This window comes from Protopterus annectens, chromosome 7.part1, assembly GCF_019279795.1.
Source record: "Protopterus annectens isolate FY-2018-M chromosome 7.part1, PAN1.0, whole genome shotgun sequence".
Lineage (NCBI taxonomy): Eukaryota > Metazoa > Chordata > Ceratodontiformes > Protopteridae > Protopterus > Protopterus annectens.
Window position 1 is genome coordinate 345,242,485 of NC_056740.1, and position 20,890 is coordinate 345,263,374.

The window sequence follows — 20,890 nt, forward strand, 5'->3', positions numbered from 1 at the left end:
TTTAGGAATTGTGTGTGAATTCTTGTGCCCAGGGTTTGTCTATATTTATGTGTATGCCTTTAAAAAGAGTGGGAAGTAGGTGGTGTTCTGGGTGGAAATTGGGGGGGGTGGGGTAGGAAGGGAGCATAACAAGAAACAGCCCCAATACCAGCAGGAGAAGTCTATCAGTTATGCTGTCAGTGGAACAATTTTATGTAATAGAAACATTAGTCTAACACATGTTTTGGAAGTGCAAGGGATATGCTACTCCAGCCTGCAGTTACAGTACAGCTGTTAAGAAAGAGTAAAGTACTACAAAACACAATGAATCTACAGGTGAGTTTTCCTCAGTTACAGTTTCACAGAAACTGAATGCTGGAAAGTTTGCAGAGCAGAGTGGAACAAACTAAATTTGACAGAGCAGTACCAAGAATATAACCAGTTACTTGAAGGAGAAAATGGCCATCCAGTAAATACATTAAATATTGTTTAAGGCTGTAAGCTTGGGTTCTGTGGTAGGACATTGCACTCTGACTACTATTATAAGATATTACACAATGACAAGTTGAACAACAATCCACTATAAGCCTTGAAGTGAATAATACTGTGCCCCTAAACAACATCACAGTGAAATATACCTGTGTGACTGAACTAAGAACTCAGGATGTGTGAATAGTCAAGCTTTTTTTTTGTTGTTGTTAGCAGAAAGGAGGGTGTTTCAGAGACAGAGTCTTGAACTGTAGCTTAGTTATAAAAGTGAGCGTGAACATGCAGTGTCCTGTAAAGTGTGAAAGGAGCAAAGGAAAGAAGAAATACTTTTTGGAACCCCCTTGCTATTTTTTCTTAAACATCTGTTGACTTGAATTTTGTTGAGACTGCTTATTCTGATTTTTGCCAAAATGGGATGAGGAGATAAAAATCTCTTAAAAAATCTTAGAGATTCCCTGGATCAGCTTGCCACTTTCATCACACTTCTTAGTCACCTCTTCAGGACAGGGGCCAAGCACTAAATCTCTAGCCAATGGAGAATTTAAAATCTCAATTTTTTTAACATCACCTGGGAGGTTCTGAGAACACTGTCATGCAAACCTCCTCAAAACAGTACAAGTGACCATAACCCTGGAAGAAGTATCAACAGAGACATGCACACACTGCAAACAATGAGTAGTGACGTGTACAACAGAAGAAACTAAGTTATTTAAAACAGGTATTTTCTGACAAGAAGAAACTGCAAATAAAACATTCCTCATACTTTCACATCTTCATACTTTCACAATTTGTCACAACAAGCTTTAACATAAGAACCCTACAACTCAAAATTCTGAAAATCAAAGTTGCAAAAGTATATACTTTTATTCATACCTATCAATATTTTTCACATCCTTAACAGACACAGTAAGAGTGGAATTAAGTGTTTAGCAGCAGTGGGCTCAACTTAAGTTATTAGCTGCTGAGTCAGGTTTGAGAATAGTATATAAAACTTTAAAAGACTGAGGAAATTTATACATCCTGTCTTCATTTTTACGGTCAGCTTGCTGACTATCACGACAACTGCAGTCAGTAACACACACATCCTCTAAAGCTGACAGAACAGGAGGAATGGGTATAAATTCTGGAAAATCCTTCTGTAACAACTCAGTATTTTCAGTGGGACTGCGAAACCCCAGTGTTCGTCCACCGAAAATACTAGCACATTCTAGCAACAGTCTCAAAGAGAACCCCCCCTCCCCACAGGGAGAATCAGAAACTGAGCTCTTCTCTGAGTCATCTGAAATCTGAGGATAAAAAATGTCCATTCCTGCATCTTACTGTTCAGATTCAGAATCTTAAATTTCTTCAGGAAAAGAGGAATCCCTCTTACTTTTGCCAGAAACAGCTTTACAAGAAGGATCAATAGCTGGAATTAAACCCCGAGCCAGACCCAGTAAACTACTCCAATCCAAGGAAATTTGATGAGGACTAGATACATGCTTAATTTTCTATTTCTTTTTGACAGGAAAAAAATGGGGCCAACCATGTTATTAATGGTAGCAGTTGCTTCTCCAGGTATGAGCACAGCATTTTGACAACAGGGAAACCTTCCCTGTTTCCTCTTCCAGGACCAACAAGAGTGGCTCTTCCTTGCCTGCTGTGGGGACCTCAACAGCTGCAGAAGATATGGCTAACCCCTAGTCCCCAGCGGCTGTAGATACTACACTAGAGATGTCCAGGGTGAAAGATGAGCGGTATGAGGTACAACAAATAGCCACAGCAGAGTCACCCACCTGCGCCTGAGGCAAATTGCTAGACCACTGTGGTGGCAAAGGCTGTTCACTTAATTGTTTTCTTTTTGTAGCTGGAAGAAGGACCGATCACGAGACCAGTAGTCATTTCCATGGTCAAGAGAAAAAAAGGCAAAAATGGTGCCACTTTCTGAGGGAAGACAAGTAGCAATTGTCAGTAAAAATTACCAGTCCAAAAAAGTTACATTGTTGACAAAAAAAGAAAAAAAAACAAAAACACAGTAAAAAAACATTTTAAAAGAGTACGGCAGCCCCGCAAAAGAAAAAACAAATTTCTCCAAAGAAAAAAATGTTTTCAGTTACTTTACACTACTTGTAAACTGAAAGGAAAGAACTCCAGACCTACTGTCTCACCAGAAAGACATAACACTTTAAAGTCTGTTACTGTCTTGAGACAGTCTGCTAAAACAAAACACTACTAGCTTTAACATACCTTTCCTGAAGAGTAAAGTAATAAAACATCAACAAAATAAAAAAAAAAAAGTTATGTATTCACCATAATGTTTCATCTGCATTGTCTATTTTTATTCTTCCTCAAATGTTGGGTTTGGATCCGACCCTTGGATCTGACTTGGCCACTTCTTCCAGATTGTACACCACTGAAACTCTCGAGCTCCTCCCTTTTTCCATAATGCCCTAGTCACCCTACATACCTCAGATCTTGTTTGCTGACCACAGATCTGCAGACAAGTAGAGAATCAGATAATAACAGAATCTGGGACTGAAACAAAGGAAAAGCAGTTCCTCCTATATCCTTTGTTTTTTCCAGGAGTAAAGCAAAGAAGGAGGTTGGTGGGAAAGAAGTTGAGAAAGAATGAAAATGGACAATCCAGATGGTATGTTATGGTGAGTATATAACTTTTTTATCTGATGTGATTTTCATTCATTCCTCAACTGTTGGGACAGAGTCCCCAGCTATCTACATTCTGGGAGGATGCTAAGGAAGGACATTCCTGAGCATAGCTGAGCCAAAGACAGCTACTCCCCTAGACACCAGATCCAATTTGTAATGATCAATAAATGTATGAGTATTAGTCCAAGATGCAGCTGTACAAATATTCAAGGAAGTCCTTGACAAAAAGGCTGAAGAAGTTGCCATAGACCTGGTGGAATATGCTTTTGATGATTTTGGTGTAGGCAAACCCATCTTTTTATAAACAATGGTAATACAATCAGTCAATCATTTGGCTAAAGTCACTTTAGAAACTGGTTTGCCTAATTTTGATTCAGAAAAAGAAGCAAATAATTGTTCAGATTTCCTCAAATCTTTGGTACTATGAAGGTAAAAACGTAACTGTCTGTGAACATCTAACAGATGTAATAAGAAGTTATGTACCTACCACAACGTTCCATGTTAGTTTTCTTCTTCTCGCCTTCTTTCTTGCTGGTTGGGGTTTGGTTGGGTTCTGAGCCGATCCTCGGCTATCTACTAAAGCTCGAGAGCTATTTACTGGCTTGAGGCCTCCCCATATCCCACAATGCCTGGCGCTAGATACCCAGATCTCGTTTGGCAGAGCTAACACCATAGAAAAAATTTCAAGGACACCTGTCCAAACTACAAGGTTTACCTACAGTACTAAAACAGAGGAGGACGTAACCCAGACAAGACTCAGCCAGAGGAAGAAGGCCTCAAAAAGGGACTCTTCTCGGTCTGTCCAGGCTAGGGGGATGGAGGGTGGGACGCAAGAAAGAAGGCGAGAAGAAGACAACTAACATGGAACGTTATGGTAGGTACATAACTTCTTAATGTTAAGTTGTCTATCTTGCCTTCATTCTTGCTGGTTGGGACAGCGTCCCTAGCACCTTAGTCCTGGGTGGCTCATTGGAACAGACTCTTGAGCACAGTGGAACCAAAATCAGCTCTACTCCCAGAGGCCATATCCAACTTATAATGTGAAATGAAAGTATGAGGAATGGCCCATGTGGCTGCAGCACAAATAGATTCCATTGGTAGTCTTGCTTGAAAAGCTACCGAAGTAGCTAACGCTCTGTTGGAATGACCTTTAGGTTTAGTAGGGAGCTCTTTATGTCTCAGCTGATAAATCAAAGTAATAATAGAGGACAACCACCTGGATAAGGTTACTTTAGAAACTGGCAGGCCCTGTTTGCCCTCAGCATAGGACAGGAAGAGTTGATCTGATTTTCTTGTTTGTCTAGTCCTATCCAAATAAAAACGTAATTGCCTATGAACATCCAATTGGTGTAACTTTTGCTCAGTTTTGTTCGAATAGTTAGGAAAAAAGACAGGTAGATCGATAGCCTGATTCAGGTTTGTTTTGGAAGGTATCTTGGGCAGAAATGAAGGATTAATCCTGAGTGAAACTCTGTCCTTATGAAACACAAGGTAAGGAGGATGAATACAGAGGGCTTGAAGTACCGAAACTCTCCTAGCTGAGGTGATGGCTACTAAAAAGAGAGTCTTCCAGGAGAGTAATTTTAAGGAACAGGAAGCCACAGGTTCAAAAGGGGGGAGAATCAAGGAAGCTAATATCAAGTTTAAGTCCCACGGAGGTGGGGGAATCTCTGACCGGGGGCCTAAGCAAAATAGTTCCTTTAAGAAAGGCCTTGCAAAGTTTGTGGGACATGATGCTGGTTTCTGACAGGCCAGAGTGGAAATTTGCGATAGCAGCTAATTGGACCCTAATGGTGGCAGACGAGGAACCAGCTTGAAAGAGTTCTGCTAAAAAATCTAGAACGTGATGGACAGGGGCTGTAAAGGGGTCTATATTCCTAGCCTCTGCCCAGAAAGAGAAACATTTCCACTTACTAGCATAAGTCTTCCTGGTGGTAGATTTGCGTGAAGAAAGGATGATTTCACGCACCGGCTGGGAAATATGTGGAAGCCTGGCTAAGGTTGGAAGTGGAGCAACCAAGCTGTGAGTTTGAGAGACTGAAGGGATTGGTGCAGCCCGCCCGACTGATGGACCAAGAGGTCTGGCACTGGGTCCAGATTCCAAGGCTGCTCCAGCAGGTGGCGCAGGAATGGGAACCAAATTTGTCGAGGCCAGTAAGGGGCAATGAGGATAATCCTGGATCCCAATGCGGTCGCCTTCTGAATTAGTTTGGGAATTAGAGGAAAAGGTGGGAATGCATACAGAAGACCCCGGGGCCAATCGTGAACTAGAGCGTCTCTGGGGGAGTGGCCGGGGAGGGGAAAGAGAGTGAAGAAATCATCGCACTTGCTGTTGAGAGGAGTTGCGAAAAGGTCGCAGCAAGACTGACTACATCTGCGGAAAATTTTGTCCGTTACTGACTGACTGAGAGACCACTCGTGAGGCATGAGAATAGCTCTGCTTAGCCTGTCCGCTATGACGTTGGACTTCCCGGGGATGTGCGTTGCTATCAGAAACCGTTGAGAGGAGATCGCCCACTGCCAGAGTCTGAGTGCTTCTTGATATAAGGGATATGACTTGGTTTCGCCCTGCTTGTTGATGTACCACACTACAGACATATTGTCTGTTTGAAATGCAATAGTCCTGGTGGGTAGAGAGTCCTGAAGAGCTTGCAACGCTAAAAGTACCGCTCTCATTTCCAAGACGTTTATGTGCAGGTGGTACTCTAGAGGTTGCCAAGTGCCCTGGACAGTCCTGCCCTGAAAGTGCCCCCCCCCCCACCTGATCAGGAAGGCATCCGTGGTCACCGTGGAAACAGGAGAAGGAAAAACAAACGGTCTGCCCTGGAGTACTAGAGGGGAGACCATCCACCAAGCCAGGTGGTCTTTGCATGTTTGAGTGATTATTATCTTGTGAAACATCGGAAGTTGTTAAAAGGACCATTGGGTAAAAAGCATCCACTGAAGAATCCGCATGTGAAAATGAGCCAGGGGAACTAGTATGATTGCTGCTGCCATGAGACTCAAAGTTTTTAGTGCAAATCTGGCCTGAATCCTCTTGCACTGTAGTAAGACCTGCACATGTCGGCGAATGTCTGACACTCTGTCTAGAGGAAGTTTTGCGGACAGATTTTTTTGTATTTAATCTTGCGCCTATAAAGGTTATAGACTAACAAGGCGACAATGCAGACTTTTCAAAATTTATTGAGATACCTAGCACGGAACAAGTTTGGATGGTATAATCTCTGGCTCGCAGTAGCTGATGCCTGGTGGAAGCAGTAAATAGCCAGTCATCTAGATATGGAAACACCTGGAATCCTCGCTGACTCAGGTGAGCCGTAACCACTGCCATGTACTTGGTGAACACCCTGGGGGCTGTGGTGAGACCAAAGGGCAGGGCTCTGAATTGATAGTGACTGGCTCCCAGCCGGAAGCTGAGAAACCTTCTGGAGCGCCTGTCCATTTTGATATGGTAGTATGCATCCTGAAGGTCTATGGAGCACATCCAGTTGTCCTGACCTAAAAAGGGTAGAATGGACTGAAGCATGACCATCCGGAACTTCATTCTTTGAACAGATTTGTTTAACCTGCTGAGATCCGTAATGGGTCTCCAGTCCCCTGTCTTTTTTGGTACCAAAAAGAACTTGGAGTAAATTCCAGATCCTTGCTAGTCTGCTGGGACTGGCTGGATGGCCCTTTTTTCTAGCAGTTTTGAAATTTCTAGCACTGCTTGTTCCCTTAGACCGGGTGGAACATCTGGAAGGGACTTGGTTGTTTGTACAGGGGTGTGAACAAAGGGGATTTTGTAACCCTCGGATATGATGGACTGTACCCATTTGTCTTGTGTGAGGAGATGCCAGGCTTCTGGGTACAGTGACAATCTTCCCCCAACTGCCTCCGAAAATGGACAGTCGGGCAGCCGCTCAGGGGTGCTGAAAGGGTTTGTCAGAGAAAGATTCTCTGCTACCCTGATTTTGCAGACCCCCCTCTGCCCCTCGGGTGGCGTCTATTGTTGTTCCCTCCCCTGCCCCTGGAGGGAAACTCACCACGTGTGTCAGGCACGACTCCCTGGGGGTTTCCAAAACCACATTTACCCACTCTTCTGACCTTTAGGGTATGGTCTAGAGGGAGTAGAAAAACGGACTCCCACGGCAGACAGAGTCTTTCCTTCCTGCTCACACCTGGTAAGGGTATCCTTCACCTGTGGTCCAAACAGAGCCGAACCTTCGAAAGGGGTATTGGTGAAGGACGCCTTAAAGGGGTCAGCAAAGTTACATAACCGCATCCAGGCATGTCTTCTCAAAGTCACGCCTGTACCTGTGGCCCTACTCGCCCCATCGGCTGCATAAGAAATGAGCTGCATGGAGGAGTTGACGACAGAGTTAAGGGTCGCCAGCTGGGAGTTAATCTTATCCTGAGCCCCTGTAGCTGATGGATCCTGAAGGGTATCACCCAGTTCCTTGAGAAGATCCCTTTGAAGGCGGGTGAAGTGGCACAGATAATTCAGCGACCGCATGGAAAAGGTCGCTGAGGAAAACATCCGCTTCTCGTACCTGTCTATTGTCCTAGACTCTTTATTAGGTGGATGGACAAGGACCGAAGGGTCAGCCAACTCCTTCTTCGTGGCTGCTGCCACCACCATGGCATCAACGGAGACACCTTTTGTCAAAAATTGTTTGTTGGGTGGGGCTGTAATGAACTTAGTGGGCCTGCGGGGAGTTGGTTCCACTGTGTCCGGGGCGGACCACGCCCTTTGAGCCACTACTTCCATGAGCGGGTCGAAGGGTGGAGACACCCAGGAGGTGGAGGGGCGAGAACCAAACGCGTCCAGGTATACCGACTTGTCCTCAGAAGAGTTAAGGGCAGTCCAGTTCCCCCTCTGCTTAAAGATCTCTAGGATGTCTGAAAAGGAGACCTCCTCAGAGGGGGATCTTGGGGACCCTTCCGAATCCTCCAAGTTTGTATCAGATGTGATTGACTCGGGGGAGTCGACATGTTTCCTCTTACATTTTCTCTTCCAAGGGGGCTCCTCTGAATGATCAGGGGAGGCCTCGGAAGAGGAAGATATGCCCAATGGGGTGACCTGGAGTGTCTGTTCTCCATGCTTGGGGTCAGGAGGGTGGACAGAGACCGATGCAGGCACCATGGGGGGAGGAGCCGAAGGGGCCAATCGAGGAGCCGACTCAGGAGTCAGCACGCTCCTCATGACCTCGAAGGCGCCCCTATCAGGCAGAGCAGAGGGTTCCCACTCCGAAGAGACGTGAACCCCTCCCTATTGGAAGAATATAACCATACATCTAAGACTACTGCAGCAGTGATCAATATAATGAAAATCTAAGCAATTAGTAAAATTATAAGTGACAGATGAACCCATAATATATAATTTAATATTATTAGGCAGCTGATTTGTTCTCATACTCTGTTTAAGAAATATATGATAACATCAGACATTTATTTCAAAGACATTTACTGTAATTCAAGCCATCAAATTTGAAAGCAATATTAATATTACAGAAGATATGGTTTCTTAAAATACTTACTGTTCATTAACACGTCTGTGATTATCAACAAGTCTCTCTAGCAGCAGGTCAGCAAAATATTTTGCCTTTGTAGCCAGACCTTGTTTGAGATCTTCACAGTCAAGATAAACCATGTCAAAGTGAACAAGAGATGGAAGGCTCATTATCTCTTTAGCCAGACTTCGAAACTCCTCTACAAACTGCAAGATTTTAAAAACAAGAAAGTAAATTAATTTGACTGCAAAAACTGTATTACAAACTAACAAGTGAAAATGAAAAAATATGCAATGAAACTAATTTGTTTTTGCTATAAACAGGAAGAATACAGAGTTGGATTCTACTGCTAAGGTTATACAAAGATTTTTAACACACTGCTTTAAATGAGGTAACAGGTACATCTACAGAGACTTTCTGTTTGAAAATGAGTATGAAGGTATGTGGAGAGGGGATGTAAAGTGTTGGCAGTTAGTAGTCATGCTAGAATTTCCTGACTAAACTCCAAGATGAAAAAAATCAATTCAAATAAAATCCGTAAGGGGGATTTTAGCTCATTATATCCAAGCGCCGCCTCCAGGTGCATCTGTGGTTAACTCCTACTGATGCCTCTAGGCATCAAATATTGCTTGTTCATATTTGCATCAATAATTCCAAAACCATGTTATGTACAAGTTTTAAAATATTTTATCTTAAAGCTTACACAATAGCAAACTCAACTGCATTAATATGCTGCCTGGAGGTGGCACATCTACCACTGCCCTGCTCTCATTCTTAGATACAGTAAATCTAGTCCATGACTCTGGTAACATTGTCTCTACAGTTCTACTAGACCTGTCCAAAGCATTCTATACCATTTCCCACACCCACCTCTTAAACCACCTCTCTAGCCTCCATCTCTACAATAATTCTTTATCTTGGTTCTCAAGCTACCTCCCTGGTAGGTCTCAAGCAGTGAAATGGGGGAAGGGCACCTCCTTCTTCCTTCCAACCCCCACTGGGGTACCTCAGGGATCTATACTTGGTCCAATGCTATTCAACATCTTCATTAATGACTTCCACAAAGCCATACCCGATACCAAAATTGTACAATATGCAGATGATTCCACTTTAATCTGCTGTGCCCCCACCCTCCCTCAGCTACAAATAATAACCCAAACTGCCTTCTCCGCTGAACAATGGATGCTCCAAAACTACCTCTCACTAAATGCAAACAAATCCAAAATTCTGTTATTCTCTCCATCAAAAGCCTCCCCTCTTGATAAACATTCTTTCCAAATTGTAAGCCACAAAACACTGCCTTAGAGGTACTCACTTCGCTAAACTTCTTGGGGTAACTATTGATGAACACCTAAAATTCGACACCCACATCCAGCAAAACATTAAGAAAATTAGAAGTTATGTACTCACCATAACGTTCCATCTGAGTAGGTAGTTCATTTGTCTGCAACCTGTGGGTTACGGATCCGATATCGGATCCGAGCCGGCAACTTGTTTCAAGCTAATGGATCCAAGCTCCTAGCCCCTCCCTTCACCCATAATCCCCTGCTAACCCTCCATGACCTCAGATCGAGTTTGTCTCTCCATATATATCCAACAAAGGATATCTAAAAAACTAATAGATCCAAAGAAGGTCAGGGGGAAGGAGGGGGGGATGGTTGCAGACAAATGAACTACCTACTCAGATGGAACGTTATGGTGAGTACATAACTTCTAAATCTGAAGTAGGAATGTTCATTTGTCTGCAACCTGTGGGACAGAGTCCCCAGCTACCTGCACCCTGGGTGGCCATCATGGAAGGATAGTACGAAGCACCGCAGAGCCAAAGGATGCTCTTCCTCTAGAAAGCAGGTCTAGCTTGTAGTGGTTGATAAAGGTATGAGATGAAGCCCAAGTGGCTGCAGAACAAATATCATCCAAAGGAACTCTAGACTTGAAAGCCGCAGAAGTAGAAATGGAGCGAGTGGAATGAGCACGAACTCCTTCTGGTGCGGGTCTACCCGAGGCTTGATAAGCTAGCAGGATACATTGGGAAATCCAGCGAGATAAAGATACTTTAGAGATACAAAAAAACTTTTACTTTGTGTGGTAACTGCTCTACACGATGGATTCTCCAGTTGTGGAGCTTGACTACAGACCGGAGTCGAGGGGTTATTCAACTATACCAGAAGGACTGTTACATCACGTCTCCAACCCTTTATTGGCTCTGGAACTAGGTGGGTCTTCCAATGGGTTAGTATCCACTTTACCTGAAGAAAATACTGCTGATTTTAACTTGACTGTCAAAGATTTTGAAGATAAACTGTATCTGTTACAAAGGTATGCCTGGCAAAGGCAGCACCTTGAAGCTTCTCTACACTATCGCATTGTACCTAGGGAAATGCGTGTTTTTTGTATGCCGTCTTATGGGACTAATCACCCGGTTCTTTTAAAAAAGTGGCAAGACCTAAACATTGAACAAGGTTTCAGATATATGTCACTTTTGAATGAATATTTTTTACCACTTGAAACTAAGTTACGTAATGAAATAGATTTAATTCATAAAAGCTTGTGTGAAAAGTATAAATCGGACTATGCAAGAAATAGACTACAAACCATTTTCTCACAAGTAAGTTCTTTTAGTGAGAAACTGAAACAAGTCAAACTGAAAAAGTTACAGAGGGACTATAATGATTTTCAAACTGGTCAAATTTTCATTTGGCTAAGACATAATACCACACAAGTCCGTGAACAAAAACCAGTATCTCCTATACGCTCAATAGATGATGTCATTCATCATGATGTTACTACTTTGTCTGTAGGAAATTCTGTTATGCCCTTTCCGTCTACAGCTGAAGCTAATGTTGCTAATTCTGTTGGAACTGAATTTCCAAAATTAACGGCATCCTCTGCTACACCACCTCCTAACCAGTTAGCGTTTGTCAGCACACATAATGACAACCAACTAGGTGCGAAACCAAAAACTGCCCAAGAAGCAAGTCATTTTTTACCCTATCCAATAAAACCACAATTTCAAGGGAGAGGACGCTCGCAAAGCAGAGGGCCAAGGAAACGGAAAATATCCGAGGAGAGGTACGGAACGACACGAAGACAAAGAATGTGACTGATTTATTTGTTAACTTATCTCATTATGATATGGATTCATCTGACATTAGTTTAATTAACAAAGGTCTTAATTTTATACCAGCACAATGCAGTAACCTAGCTGATGTATTACGTGAGCTACGTATTTTTTGTAGACGCATTGCATTGAAATTGTTTTTTAAAAATACTACTGCTATGCAAAGTAGTGAGTTAGTGTATACTGACTCTGTGTCCTTAAAATATAAAAGCAATTTCTCACCTCCTTTATCTTTCAATTTAGAATGTTTTCTGAAAGTTTGTGAGAGACTTTTATCAGCTATTCTCTGCTGATAAGAAAAGAATAGCTTATGTGAATCTAACACCTAATGAGATGACATCATTAAAAAAATTCAAACTACTTTCAGACATCACTTTTAGACCTGCAGATAAAGGAGGTGGAACTATAATTATGGATACTGTGGACTATATCTCTTTAATGTTAAATATGCTGTCTGATCGAGAAACTTATCTAATAGTCTCTCAGAAAGAAATTAGTTCCATAGTTACTAATGTGCATGCAACTCTACATGACTTACTTATGTGTCGACAAATTACTCCTGATTTCTATAAATATTTATACATCGAATTTCCAACTATTCCCATAATAAAGGGACTACCAAAGATCCATAAACAAGTGGAACCTATACCCCTTAGGCCCATAGTTTCAGGTGGTAATTGGGTTACTGCGACAATTTCTACTGCCCTTGAAAAATTTCTTAGACCTATAGTAGTTGCAGTTCCATCTATCTTAAAAGACACTTATCATCTGTTGAATAGCCTTAAAGATGTGACTCTCAATGTTGGGAATGAAGAATATGTATTAATAACTCTTGACGTAAAAAATCTTTTTATGTCTATTCCCAATGAGTTGGGTCTGGAAGCTATTAGAGAGCTGCTAGTCAGAGATACTGACTTCTCTACAGAGAAAATAATCCTGATTTGTCAATTACTGGATTTAGTGCTTAACAATAACCTTTTTAGGTTTGATGGCATTACGTATTTGCAAACATGGGGAGTGGCTATGGGCACCCCATGTGCAAATACGTATGCAAATTTAGTGGTTTTGAATTGGGAAAAGGAACATCTATTTAGTAGTTTTGCTTTTGAAAAAATTAAATTTTACATGCGTTTTGTAGATGACATCCTTTTAATATGGCAAGGTAACCTAGAAGAGTTTAAACAGTTTTTACATTATTTAGAAACCACCACCACTTACTTAAAATTTACAATGGAAGCCTCCATGAAATGTATAGATTTTTTGGACGTCTCTCTGACTCTTGATGAACAAGGAAAGATTACATCATCTATTTATAGAAAACCAACTTGGACTAATACACTACTCCAGTTCAGTAGCATGCACCCAAGGCATATGTTCCCTGGAATAGTTAAGAGTCAATTCATCAGACTAACTAGGTTGTGTCAGGACAAAGGAACCTTAGAGAAAGAAGCTAATAAATTAGAACAACTTTTCTTAAATAGAGGTTATAATACTGAGCTAGTTAGTTCCATTAAGAATAATACTATATATCCTTTAGAGACTGTTCCACATGTGTCTAAGAAGTCTGTTCCATTTAGATCAAAAATAACTAACAGTATAATGAAAATTCCCTATATTATAAAATATATGAGTGATGTAAAGAGCTTAGAAAACATTATACGTAGGAACTGGAATATACTAATGACTGATGCCCTAGTAACTGATTTAGTTGGTAGTTATCCTACTTTTTTATATAAAAATTGCTCCAATTTAAAACAGATTCTATGCAAAGATTATACTTTAGATGTTAGGAATTCCACTTTAAATATAGGAACTGTTCCATGTGGTAAATGTAACAGATGTAACTACATCTGTTCTGACTTGGTTTTCACTCATCCTACATTAGATTTCACTTTTTACTTCAATGTTTTAGCTACGTCAAACAAAAAAATTAGTATACTTAGCTACCTGTACAAAATGCACTGCATTCTACATTGGACTGACAAAAAGGAGATTAACTGATCGTGTTTATGACCATTTGTATGAGATTAAGAAAGAAACAGATACAAATGCCTTGGCTCAACATATAGTAAAATATAAAGAACATACTTTTCTATTTAGGGTGTTAGAAGTAATAACTCTAAATCCTAGAGGTGGAGACAACATTAATAGTCTGGCTTTAGCTGAATTGAGATGGATCCTAAAGTTTAATGCTCATAATTATCCTGGTTTAAATACTTTTGTATCCATCAAGCCCATCTTAAAGAATAGAAAACGTTAAAGCTAACATTAAGTTTTCTTTTCTTCCCTCTCCTTTTTAGAATAATTATTATCATATTTATTTATACTGTAATTTCATTGTTTACTTAATGTCATGCTTGAATAAAGCATCATAATATTCTTTTTATGAGTTGTAGTATACTTTTGTTAATTTTCAATAGAAAGTATGTTCAATAAGTATATAGTTAATATTTTATTAAATCTTCTTACTTTACACACAATTTTACAGTCTTGCTATAACAGCAGCATCTCAAGTTTCATATTTATTAGGTGAGCATAGTTGATTTGTATGGCTAATACTATGTTATATATTTTATATTTTATATGTGTATATATATGCAACTTTAGATACAGGTCATACTCTATATTATTTCTATAAATAATTTTAAAAAATTTGTTTCTAGTTAAATAAGATAAAATTACTTTTATGATAGTTATTTTTATTGTTACTAGATAGCTTTATTATATGAACTGAGTTAATATAAAAATTTTGTGTTGTTTTTTATAAATATAAATAAATTAATTGTAACTGAAGTTAAATACAATTAGATATACATTATATATACTTCTTAAATGTTCTAAATGTCCGATATGATATATAGAATAAATGAGCAATTTATATATATATATATATATATATATGTATATTTTTTTCATAATAACTTTTAGAAAACAGCGCTGTTAGGTTTGTGTTTTTTAAACAAGGCAGCCAATTTTCTGACATGATATTCCTTGTAACTGAAGCCATTGATACTTTAAGTGCAGACACTAGCGTATTTATATATATACATTTTTCAATACTTGTACACACATGTATATAGGTATTTTATAGTACTTATGTACACATATATATATTTTGTAAGACTTCAGTCACGTTTGCAGCGATTAGTTAGCCTAGGCATTTTATTATGTTTGTACTTTTGTGTAATAAAGTTAATAATTGTAATTGAATGTATTTATACTTCAAGGCTCTAATAAGTTTATGTTGATTATTAGTAGTTAGAACTTATATCAGAAGGCATTATCGTTAGTTCTGTAATGAATGATTTATGCTGCTACGTTCTAACTGAGTTCCTTATTGAAACTGAAATTGAAGTAATTAGCATCAATACATATATATATATTTCTTAAACATCAGTTAATTTATAAATAGATGTATCTTCTATAACAACACTATATTTATAGCTCAATTTTAAAAGAAAAACATTTTTTCACATTTTATGTTTTAAAGTCAGTTATTTTGTGCTCAATGGTTTTAAGTGAACACTTATTTTTGGTAGGTTTGCAGTCGGAGATCTTCCCGCTGCAAAAATTTCTTATACCTACAAGCATGTGAAAGTATAGTTCCTATCTAATCTGTGATTATATATAACTGTTTGTTTTGTTTTGTGAGCACAATATGGTTTAGATATTATGCAATGAATTGTTTACTGAATTCACATTAGCCAGCCTTAAAAGAACCTTTTGGAGTAAGAACATTTTGACTGTTAGTTAACAGTGTTCCTTTAATCACTGATTGATACAATTAATTAAATGGGGTTGGTTCTTAATTGTTATATTATTTAAACTATGTGTGTGGGGTTATTCATTGGCTGAGGAAGCGTGGCTGTGCCCACGCGAAAGCGCTTACCTTTACCCACTGTGTTTTAGATTAAAGAAGATTCTTTATACTATTACTACGTTTGCTGACCTACTTTTTGGATTATTGACTGTAATTCAGCTTGCCATTTGACTACATCGTGGTTGAGATCAGGTTTCTGTGTTTAGATACTTTAGAGATAGCTTTCCCCAAGTTAAATTTGGCAAAGGAAACGAACAGCTGGTCGGATTGTCTATGGCCAGCCGTCCTATGGGTATAAAAATGAAGCTGCCTATGAACATCCAATGAGTGCAGCTTGTATTCACCCTTATTTTGATATTTAGGGAAGAAAACCAGTAAATTTATGGATTGGTTTATGTTGGTTTCAGATGCTATCTTGGGAAGAAAGGAGGGATTGATCCTGAGGTACATTCTATCAGGGTGAAAAATCAGGTACAGAGGTTTTACAGAAAGAGCCTGAAGTTCCGACACTCTTTTCACTGAAGTAATGGCTACAAGGAATGCCATTTTCCATGACAAGAATTTGAGGTCCACTGAAGCAGCGGGTTCAAAGGGTGGAGCAGTCAAGGCTTGAAGAACTAAAGTAAGATCCCATGGGGGTACGGCTTCTTTTACAGGAGGTCTAAGTAAAAAGGTACCCTTGAGAAAGGTTTTACACAATTTGGCTGACATCAAGGGTCCTGTATCATGTCCCACATGATAATGAGAAATGGCTGCCAATTGCACTTTGACAGTTGAACAACTAGCACCTTCTTGAAAGAGTTCAGTTAGGAAGTCTAAAATGGATGGAAGAGGAGCCGTAAAGGGATCTAGCTCTCGGCGCTCCGCCCAGATGGAAAAACGTTTCCATTTGCTGTGATATACCTTCCTGGTGGAGGGCTTATGTGCTGCCACGAGGATGGCTTTGACTTGTGAAGAGATACCGGGAGTCCTAACTAGGAGTGGAACTGGAGCAACCAAGCTGTCAGTTTCAGATTGTCCAGGTTTGGAGTTGGCAAGTCCAATGGGTGATTCACAAGGTGATACCACAGGTAAGGGAACCAAATTTGTTGAGGCCAGAATGGGGCAATGAGAATCATTTTGCTCTCCAACCGCAAGGCTTTTTGTAACAGTTGTAACATCATTGGAAGAGGAGGATAGGCATAGAGTAGACCGGGTGGCCAAGCATGCACCAGAGCGTCTCTTGGAGATTCCCCTGGTGGGGGGATTAGAGCGAAGAAATTGTCGCATTTGGCGTTTGATGGAGATGCAAAAAGATTGCAGCAGGGTTGCCCCCATGTTGCGAATATCTGCTTCGCTACTAGAGGATTGAGAGACCACTCGTAGGGGGTAAGAAGGGTGCGGCTGAGCTTGTCCGCTAGGATGTTGGTCCTCCCCGGAATGTGCGTTGCAATCAGAAAGCGGTCGGTGGAGATCGCCCATTCCCACACTCTCATGGCTTCGCGGCAAAGAGGATAAGATCTGGTTCCCCATGTTTGTTGATATACCAGACCACTGACATGTTGTCCGAGTGAATTGCAATCGTTCCTGCGGGGAGGAAGCTCTGAAGTGCTTGCAACGCTAACAGCACCGCTCTCATCTCCAGAACGTTGATATGCAGGGAGGTCTCTGTATCATTCCACGTGCCTTGGACTGTCCTGCCTGAGTAATGCCTCCCCCACCCAAGGCGGGAAGCATCCGTGGTCACCGTGGCAACGGGGGAGAGGTGCAGAAGGGTTGGCCCGTATGGAAGTTTGATGCTTGGAGCCACCATAGTAACGCCCTTCTGCAAGCCTTGCTGATAGCAATGGGATGGTGGAGAGGGAGGGATAGGAAGGACCATTGCACTAACAGAGTCCATTGCAGGACTCACATGTTCAAACGGGCGCATGGAAGGAGTGTAATCGCTGCTGCCATGGAGCCTAGTGCCCTCAGGATCAATTCTGCTGGTGAAGCCTCAAAGAAGGATAGCCCGCACATGGAGTTGAAGATTTCTGATTCTCTCCGCAGTTAGGAAGGCTCGCAAATCTCTGGTATTTATTCTGGCACCTATAAATTCTATGATCTGTGTTGGAGCCAGTAGGGATTTGCCGACATTGATAGTAATGCCTAGTTGTGGGGCTAGATGGAGAAAGAAGTCTCTGGCTGAGCAAAGTAGATGCCTTGTTGGTGCGGTCAGGAGCCAGTCGTCCAGGTACGGAAAGACCTGAATTCCCTGGAGTCTCAGGTGGGCCGCAATCACTGCTAACACTTTGGTGAACACCTGGGGGGCTGTGGTGAGGCCAAAGGGAAGGACCCTGAACTGGTAGTGACTGGCTCCCAGCCGGAAGCAAAGGAACCTCCTGGATCATTTGTCCATTAAGATGTGGTAATACACATCCTTGAGGTCTATACAGCACATCCAATCGTTCTCCCTCAGAAGGGGGAGGATAGATTGAAGAGTGACCATTTGGAAGTTTTCCTTGGTTACTGACAGGTTCAAGCGGGAAAGGTCTAGGATGTGGGAGCCTTCCCCTTCTTCCAAGTCCGTGTCCTCGGTTAAGGACTCAGGGGAGTCCACGTGCCTCCTTTTGCACTTGTGCTTGCGGGAAGCTTCCTCGGGGGGACTGTCCGAGGAGGCCTCGCCAGCAACATCTTGTTCCAATGGAACTATCTGTGACATCGAAGCAGGCTGTCCCTTTGGCCGGGTGATGGAAACCTGGCCCAGCAGAGAGGGAGTGCAGGGAGGAGTCGATGCAAGGACCGGGGGTCCGGATGCTCTCAACAGAGCTCTCTCCACAACATCGAATGCCGAGGGAGAGCCACTCTCTAATGGATCCGAAAGTCGGCTCCCACTCGGATCCGATGAAGGGATCGGAGCCAGCGCCGAGATCGTCGGATCGGAGGGACCAGTGTGCTCCGACCTGGACCGAGCCGAAAGCACACTGAATCCCCCGGATCCGAAGCTTGGACCAAGGCTCCGAGAGGTCGGATCCGACAGACTCGAGGGTAGGCTCGGATCCGAAGTACCAAGTACTGTCGGCGCCGACCCACCCCCGGCTCCAAGGCTGCTCGGCTCCGAGTGCTCCGAACCTGGGTAGCGGGTTGGAGAAGGAACAATTGGGTGGAAAAAAGGTGTCGAGCTCCCCCCCTGAGGGGGGGGGGAGGCAAGAGCACTCCCATCTGCAGCTGGGCCTGGATGAACCTTCGCATCATCCGGTCCAAGTCTGCATCAGATAAACTGAATGTAGATCTCGAAGAGGCCACCGAGGCAGGCCTGGAATGCCGCCTCGATGACCTCAACGGAGATCAGGTCTCCTCCTCCTCGGGCCCCGGGGAGAAAAAAGGGTATCGGAGCTGAGGAGGAGGAGACCTAGAAGCAATGGAGGGAGAAGCCCGCTTAGCTGGCGGGGCTGAAACGGAGGTCTTGGCCCGTCAGGTGCTTCTCCCTCCGTTTCTCCCTCCTGGCCTCCCTGTCCTCCGACACTTTAGCGGGAGTTTGAGTCCCAGTCGGAGGCAGGGGGGCAGGAGTGGCAACCATCACAGGCTGTGATGGAGCCACAGGAGTAGCAGAGGAAGCGGAGGCCGAAGCCGAATCCGGGGGTAGAAGTCCCGCCAGGACCAGCTTCGACCTCCACTCTTTCAGTGCCCTGGGGTTGAACGCTGCACAGATAGTACAGCCCGAGGTGAGGTGTTCAACCCCAAGGCACCGAACGCACCAAGTGTGGCCATCAGCCGGGGAGAGCTTATGGCCACACTCGGTACATTTAGAAAATATAGCTTTTGGGGCCTCAGCCATTCCTTTTTTTTTTTTTTTTTTTTTTTTTTAACAATAAAGAAAAAACAACTACACACACACACACACAGGCCCCAAAAGACACACAACAAACACTCACACACTAGCGACCAGCGAAGGGAGGTTATTAATTAAACAAAAAATAGGGAACCTAACTCAGACACACTTTATAAATGTTAATTTAAACTAAAAGAGAGTTTTCTGACGGAAAAAATTTAACTTTTTAGTCACTTATCTGGAGCTCAAGAAAAGGATCCAGCCATCACAAGCGCGGCAAACTAGATCTGAGGTCATGGAGGGTTAGCAGGGGATTATGGGTGAAGGGAGGGGCTAGGAGCTCGGATCCATTAGCTTGAAACAAGTTGCCGGCTCGGATCCGTAACCCACAGGTTGCAGACAAATGAACATTCCTACTTCAGATCTCATATTAAACTTGGTATGCTATACAGAAACATCCACTTCCTTTCCCCTCCCACCAGACAAACCCTTGCCACTACCTATCTGCTTCCCTCACTTTTATATGGTGCTCCTCTCCTATTTAACCTATCTGCATCTCTCTCCTCCAAACTGGAAATCTGCTATAATAACATTTCTAAATTTGCCACCAAAGCCAAATTCTCCTCCCATTACAATATTGCCCTTCATTTGTTAAACTGGCTTGAACTCCCCAACCATCTAGATTATCTCCAAATTACTACAGCCCAAAAACTAATTTTTCAACCTACTAAGTGCCCAGCCCTGTCCAATATCCTCCAACCATACTCCCCTCCAAGATCTCTAAGATCATCCCACCAAAACCTAATCGCGGTCCATAAACCCAATCGTCCTGCTGGGCAGTACCTGCTATCCTTTTCTTTAGCTAAAAAATGGAATTCCTTGCCATCCTCCCTAAGGACTTGTGAAAGCTTTGACACCTTTAAAACTCTTCTACACTCCTACCTTTCTTCCAAATGGAAATGCAACTACTCTCTCCCCACATAGCCTTATGCCTCTCTCTCCCCCCATAAACCTTTCTCTACCTCTGAGCCTAAACCTAACCTGACATAACAGTAAAAGTAATCACCTGTACAACCCTCTTCAACATCCACCACCTCTGCTCTCTTTCACTTCTCTTTCCGCCTCCTTCCCAGTTGCCTTTTCTAATATACACTTCAAATACCTTGTAACCTGGGAACATACTCCTGTTCCTCAGCTAACTTCTTTAGCTAAAAATATAACCTGCAACGACTTACTCCTGTACTTTAGCTTAAAATTAAATTCTGCACCCTCAACTTCTTCTCAATAAATTCCCTGTTCCTACTCTATATCATACCTTCATAAATACTTGACACCATGAAACCATATAACTTATGTTGTTCTCTGACTCTTAATCATTTTTGATTTGTGTTTCTCTTTCCTTTGACTGTAACTGTGAATACACTGTGTAACACAATTTTATTTAATTGTACTCTTCTTCATTTAATTTGGATTTTTATGTGAACAACTGTGTATAACTGCATATATATTTTTACCTCACTTAATTTTGATTTTTATATGAACAACTGTGTATA

The 20,890-nt window shown here is 42.0% G+C and overlaps 1 protein-coding gene across 1 annotated transcript in view; it reads right to left on the reverse strand.

The window, feature by feature from the left end:
* The window catches only part of DNAH12 (dynein axonemal heavy chain 12), a 4,520,724-nt gene that overhangs the window by 3,646,612 nt on the left and 853,222 nt on the right, over positions 1-20,890 (reverse strand). Inside the window, exon 9 of the mRNA XM_044078497.1 lies at positions 8,634-8,812. Within this exon, the coding sequence (XP_043934432.1) occupies positions 8,634-8,812 (179 nt within the window). The remainder of the gene's footprint in view (positions 1-8,633; positions 8,813-20,890) is intronic.